Raw genomic sequence first — 6,315 nt, 5'->3', positions numbered from 1 at the left:
AGCCCCTGAAATGCGGACACGTGGATGCCTATTGGTCCCGGTTGGTGCCACCAACCGAGACCAAAGGCCCTCCTGCCTGGGCTCGGCGCACCGGCCACGTGGAGGCCCATCTGTCTCGGTTCATGTAAGAACCGGGACTAAAGGGTTAGGGCATTAGTAACGACCCTTTAGTCCCGGTTCACAAATCGGGACAAAAGGCCCTTATCAACCGGGACGAATGGGGGTTTTTCTACTAGTGACAACGCCTTCAGGAAGGGAGCGACATTCAAGTGCCGCCATCACCGGATCCAACCACATAGTCAGAATCTAGGTTTTCACCCCGAAGAATCAGTCCAAGCATATTCGAGCAATGTCTTCAACAAGGTAACGACGTAAGTAAACATCCATTGCGAGGTATAACCACTTGGGATGTGACCTAGGATTTCGCCCCGGAGCTGGAGACTGAGTGCTTGAGTAGCACCGTCATTGAAGTCACTCATGTGTTGTCACCACTAATTTTCCGCGATGTCAATAGCTACATATGATGCGACCGCCGTCACTGCACAACCATCCCTCTGCGTTAAGTCGTCGTCCATGATGAAACAACAATAATGTTAAACTACGTGTTGTGCTTAGTTTATAACCTGTTACGAAAAAAATAGCCATAATGGTAAACAAAACTGGATCAAATAAACACTACAATCAGGAAAGCGGGTGGGACAAACAGAGCTTCTGACAATCCATCGCAATGGCAAACACAACCTATATCGTCCAATACTTATTAAGAGACACTCCCCTTAACGAGACACACACTATGTTAACCTAGAGTTTGGATCGAGAATTTGAGTGTTGCTAGCTCCCCTTTTCACCCATGAGCACCCCGATAGTACTTGTATTAAACCCATATCCCAACTTGGTACAGTATAATCTTCCATGAAAAAAGCATCTACAGTACCAGCTTATCTGCATCTGAAGCTGAAACGACCATACGAAGTCTGAAACCTGAGTGCATGCAATGCAATGAATTCGATGGATGCAGGTCGAGAAGAAAACCCGATGCAGATGAATCCAATCCAATCCAAGCAACCACCGCGCAGTACGTCCACCAATGACTCCATGACAAGTACCAGTAGGAAGTACAGCCCAGTCAAGGCGGAGCACACAAATGCAGAAAGGCCGGCACTACTATATCGGCACCGCACACATGGGGCGCCCGGCGATGTGGCAGGAAAAGGGCCGAGCCAGACGAGTCCCGGCCCGGAGCTCGCTCGCTCGCTCACATCACATGCATAGATGGATGGAAAAGGGTGGAGCCAGACTAGACGAGGCCATGGAAAAGGCCACAAACGAGGAGGCACGGCACATGCAGCGCGCGTTCCCTGTTAAATGAAGAGGCCAAGACGAGGGGTACGGATTAGCATTGGCGCAACCATTCCTAGCTAGGCTCCTATGCCAACTGGCCCTGCACCGCAGATGCAGATGCAGATGCGGATATGTACGCACGCAGCCCGCCCGCCCTGCTGCGATCGTGCGCTGCTTTTCTGTTGCATGCTGTGTAGGATGGCATTGGAGAGGCGCTGGCTGTCGTCTAGGGTTAGTAGGGGCCGTCAGAGCATTGATTTTTGGTAAGCCTGCAGTTGCAATTAGTGGACGTGTTCGTGTGTATGCATGACATGCCCATGCCATGCAGTCAGAAGGGAGGGACTAGTGTATAGCTGCTACGGAGTAGGAGTAGAGCGTGTATTAAGTTCGTGCATATCCACTCTGAATTAGTAAGTCTGAATGTTGAGGGCGCAAGGGAGAACGAGGGAGCACTCTTGGGCTAGCTAGTCTGATCTGTATGCTTCCTTTCCGTAGAGGTAGAGCTGTGGGCTACAGCACCCCCTTCTTCCCCGCCCACGACACCATGCATCCGAATCGAATGACCAACATGAGAAATACCCGTCCCCCACATGAGATCTAGGCTTACTCCCGCCTCCCGGCTTGCATGACATGACATGCAGCAGCACCACAAGCGTTGGCATGAACCAAGATGACCGTGTCTCGTCTCCTCCAGCCAAGCCAATTCCACGAGGCCCTGGCGATCCATGCGGTTCGGCCTTGAACCTGGAGCTGGAGGGAGGCGCCCCCCGCTCAGTTCGGCGCAGCCTTTTCCTTCTCACCTCCCGGCCCGCTGATGTAGGAGCACCGAGCACGGATCCGGTACACCACAGGTGTGCGGGGCCGGGCCAGCTTGTCAGCATTTTGCACGGCAAACAGCCGAGACGTTTCGTAGCCTCACCTCTCTAGTCTCTACACCACTCCGAGGATTCAGGCGATGGCGAAGCTGATTTGAGCCTCGCGGTGCTGTGCGCGCCGTATCTACGCTACGCATGCACCCTTCGGAAACCTGCACTGCACACGGCCGAGCGAGTCTTCTGCCCGGCGCGCGTGCCGGTGGTGACATGCATGGGCCGTTGGCAGTAAATGCGAGCATAATTCTTTTATTTTGTGAGGGTATTTCAAAGCTTGCCTGGTCGTTCCAAAATACGTTAGCTCTGAATAATCTTGTTCGCTGCATCATGTGCTACAAATTGCTTGCGCATGAGCTTCCTCGTTCTTCTAGTCCAGTACTAGATCATGTCCACGCCATCTAATCGGGCTCGGAGCAAATGCCACAAACATTCACCCGCAAAAAAATGCCACAAACATGGTCCTAAACTCCTAATCAATCCGCACCTGGTGAATGATGAGCTATATCAAATACTCCCTCCGTCCGCGAATAAGTGTACATATAGCTTTTGGTCTTAGTCAAAATTTTAAAATTTTGACCAACTTCATAGAAAATAATAGTAATACATATGACATCAAATTGGTATATTATGAAAGTACATTTCAAAACGGATCTAGTGATACTAATTTAGTGCTATAAATGCTTTTACTTTTTCCTAGAAAGTTGGTCGAAATTTTAAAACGTTGACTTAAGACAAAAGATAGATGTACACTTATTCGCGGACGGAGGGAGTATAAAAAAAGGCCCCATGCCACCGGTGAAAAGTATGATGTGATTATATAGGGTTTGGTCAGGTATCGATCGCCTGGCATAAATTTCAAAATCTATTAATTTTATCGAAACTGTTGGATTGAAATCCAATGGCCAGCACACCTTCATCCTCCTTGAGCGCAATCACCCCCTACACCTAGCTTCTTTGTGACCCCCCCTCCCCCCGGCATCTTTTCCGACGACGACAACATGATGAACTGCTCATCATGCCTCTGGCGAGGTCCTATCGAGCCCTTGCTGGCCGTCACGTCCCCATCTCGAGCTCGAGCTCTATCCGAATCATAGCGACATTCAAAATTGAAAGGCTTAGGTCTAAGCAATCACTTAGTGAAAAAGGTTACTTGCACCAGTTCGTTTTGGTCTAAGTTTAGAACTATCTTCAACGGTTTGCCCCTTCCCCCTTCCCCTGAACCTGTCAACCCTCTGCCACGTCCATGTAGGCGACGTTGCGACCGCGGCGCCCCTGTCCCCGGCACAGTCATGGCAATGCCTCGCCGAGGACGACACAATTGATCTGAAAATTAGTCGTATGTTAAGAGCAAATGTGGAATATATAAGGTAGAAGCGCTCTATCTTCAAGTTGAACAAAATGATGTGTCATTTAAAGTGTAATGATATACTACTAGTTTGCATTAACAAGGGGAAGGACATATATTCGAATTTGTGTTGAGAATAACAAATCCAATCCAAACAAATTAACAAACATCCGGTCTGCCGGTGCCTATTTATTCGGCTTCCATTATTTTACTCCCCCGTCACAAAAAGGTTTGTAAATCTCCTCCGCACTCTTAAAAAAAGATCGTAATCTCCCGCAAATCCCCCACTTATCTCGCTTAAATACTCCCCCACCACCACCCCTTTCCCTCCTCACCTCACCCCAGCCCAGCGCCAAGTCAAGTCCATCTCACTCGCCAATGTCCATCACCACGTCCTCCACCCCGCCCGCGATCCTCGACATGCCGGCTCCCGACGTCGCCAGCAATGGCGCGCGCGCGGCGAGACGGAGGAGGCTGCTGTTGTGCGCCAACTACGTTGCCCTGCTCGGCGGCTCCGTGGCGTCCAGCCTGCTGTCCCGCTACTACTTCGCGCACGGCGGCCGCGATCGGTGGGTGGCAACGCTGGTGCAGTCGGTCGGGTTCCCGGTGCTGCTCGTGCCCGTCTACGCCGGCCGGCCCGCCGGGCAGCCCCGGCCGTTCGCGTGGTTCACGAGGCGGTTGCTCATGGCGTGCGTGGTCATCGGGGTGCTCATGGGGGTGAACAACCTGCTCTTCTCCTACAGCTCGTCCTACCTGCCCGTGTCCACCTCGTCGCTGCTGCTGTCGACGCAGCTCGCGTTCACGCTCGTGCTCGCCGCCGTCATCGTGCGCCACCCCGTAACCTTCTCCAACCTCAATGCCGTCGTGCTCCTCACCCTCAGCTCCGTGCTGCTGGCGCTGCGATCGTCCGACTCGGCTGAGCAGCCCGACGGGGGGAGCCGGACGAGGTACTTCATCGGCTTCGCGGTGACCCTGGGCGCGGCGGGGCTCTTCGCGGCCTACCTGCCTGTCATGGAGCTGCTGTACCGCAGGGCCGTGTCCGGCGGGTTCCGGATGGTGGTGGAGGTGCAGGTGGTCATGCAGGCCGCGGCGACCGCGCTGGCGGTGGTCGGACTGGTCGTGGCCGGCAGGTGGGGCGAGGAGCTGGCGCGGTGGGACAAGTCGCCGGCGGCGTACTGGGTGCTGGTGGCCGCGCTGGTGGCGACGTGGCAGGCCTGCTTCATGGGCACGGCCGGGATGGTGTACCTCACGTCGTCGCTGCACAGCGGCGTGTGCATGACCGCGGTGCTCACCGCCAACGTGATCGGCGGCGTGGTCGTGTTCCGCGATCCGTTCGGCGCGGAGAAGGGCATCGCCACCGTCCTCTGCATCTGGGGATTCTCCTCCTACCTGTACGGGGAGTACAGCACGCGGCAGAAGCAGCAGGAAGGCGACGGTAAGGTGGCCGCCGCGTCCACCGGAGGCGACTCGGACAAGAGTGTTACAAGTGGCGACGTTGGTGAGGGAGGGGGTGCAGTTGAAACCGTTTGATCTAACCTCTTTTCATTTTTAGAGCTTTAGCATCCGGAACATGGGCCGGGGGGAACAAATCTCAAAGGAAGTACATCTAGTCTAATTGCACCTATTTCTAAGAAGAAAAAAAGTCTAGTTGCACAATGCATGCATGCGTGGCACATAAATTAGACATGCATGGGTGTCACAAGAGACAAAGCTAGGTTGTGTACATAGCGATCCATGAGGGTGGTGATTGTGGTTTGGTGGTTGCTTGTTTGAAAGGTTTAATGTTTGCTATAATGTTTCGATGGACGAAATGGAAGGATGTTTGATGATGGAATGCTACCTTATGTGATGGTAACATGGACTAACAATCTTCACAAAATGTTGGTTCCTTTAGAGCCTAATCGGTGATCTTCTAACAGAAGAGAGAAATATTCCTCGGCTGGACTGCTCCAAATGTTGCCTTGTTTTGTGTACATGCGTCAACAATTTATCTGGCACAACCACAATTTATATATGTATATGCTTGTGTCATTGTGGAATGTGACCGTTGCCGTGCACATTTAAATGCTACTAATTTATTACCAGGTGATGTTACCTTGACAACCACTAGATTTACATAACAAAAAGGTGATTAGTAAGTTGTAACCCTGTTTTGTAATGTAGCCTCTTCTCTCGGTGTGGTATAAATCATGGCAATTGAATACACACATTAGTTGATTATATATTGCATAGGTACTTTAACAAAACAATTCAACAAAGCTTGAAGTTTAGTGACATGCAAAACCATAAGGTATGTTTAATAAGTGCATCGATGCAATCAATAGAAAACTGATGCATGGTGGTTTTATTCTGTTTACATAGCATATAGTGATGCCCTATAGCATATACCTGTGTGCGCACAAAAATAATAGTTCACTTCCTTAAGTATGAATCATGGTTGTTTACTCTCAGATATGGTGTTCGTAATATGATATTATAGGGATGCAAGTTTGGTTGGTTGAGAGGAGTAATCAGCATGAGAATGAGGTTCACACACATCAAAGTGGACTATAGTGGTCATACAACTAATTTGTACTCACACGGCCAATCATGCCTCGGGCATTTGGGTCTGAAGGATCTTCTGGGGCTTTTGCCTTGAGAGAAACAATGGAGAAGGGGAACAAAAGAAGAGGTAAATAAAAGAGCCGGAGAATTGACATTATCTACTTAAATGATGCTAAGTTTAGTGCATGTTTTGTTTTCTCTAAACGTCTGTAT

At 50.8% G+C, this 6,315-nt stretch overlaps 1 protein-coding gene across 1 annotated transcript; it reads left to right on the top strand.

The window, feature by feature from the left end:
* The first annotated feature begins 3,905 nt into the window (after nucleotides 1–3,905).
* LOC119268812 (probable purine permease 4) lies at nucleotides 3,906–5,387 on the top strand. The gene has a single exon (XM_037550519.1). The coding sequence runs from the start codon at nucleotides 3,937–3,939 to the stop codon at nucleotides 5,086–5,088; it is 1,152 nt and encodes a 383-aa protein (XP_037406416.1). The 5' UTR covers nucleotides 3,906–3,936; the 3' UTR covers nucleotides 5,089–5,387.
* The last annotated feature ends 928 nt before the right edge of the window (nucleotides 5,388–6,315 follow it).

The sequence above is a fragment of the Triticum dicoccoides genome, chromosome 3A, assembly GCF_002162155.2.
Source record: "Triticum dicoccoides isolate Atlit2015 ecotype Zavitan chromosome 3A, WEW_v2.0, whole genome shotgun sequence".
Taxonomy (NCBI): domain Eukaryota; kingdom Viridiplantae; phylum Streptophyta; class Magnoliopsida; order Poales; family Poaceae; genus Triticum; species Triticum dicoccoides.
This window is presented reverse-complemented; position numbering and strand designations above follow the sequence as displayed.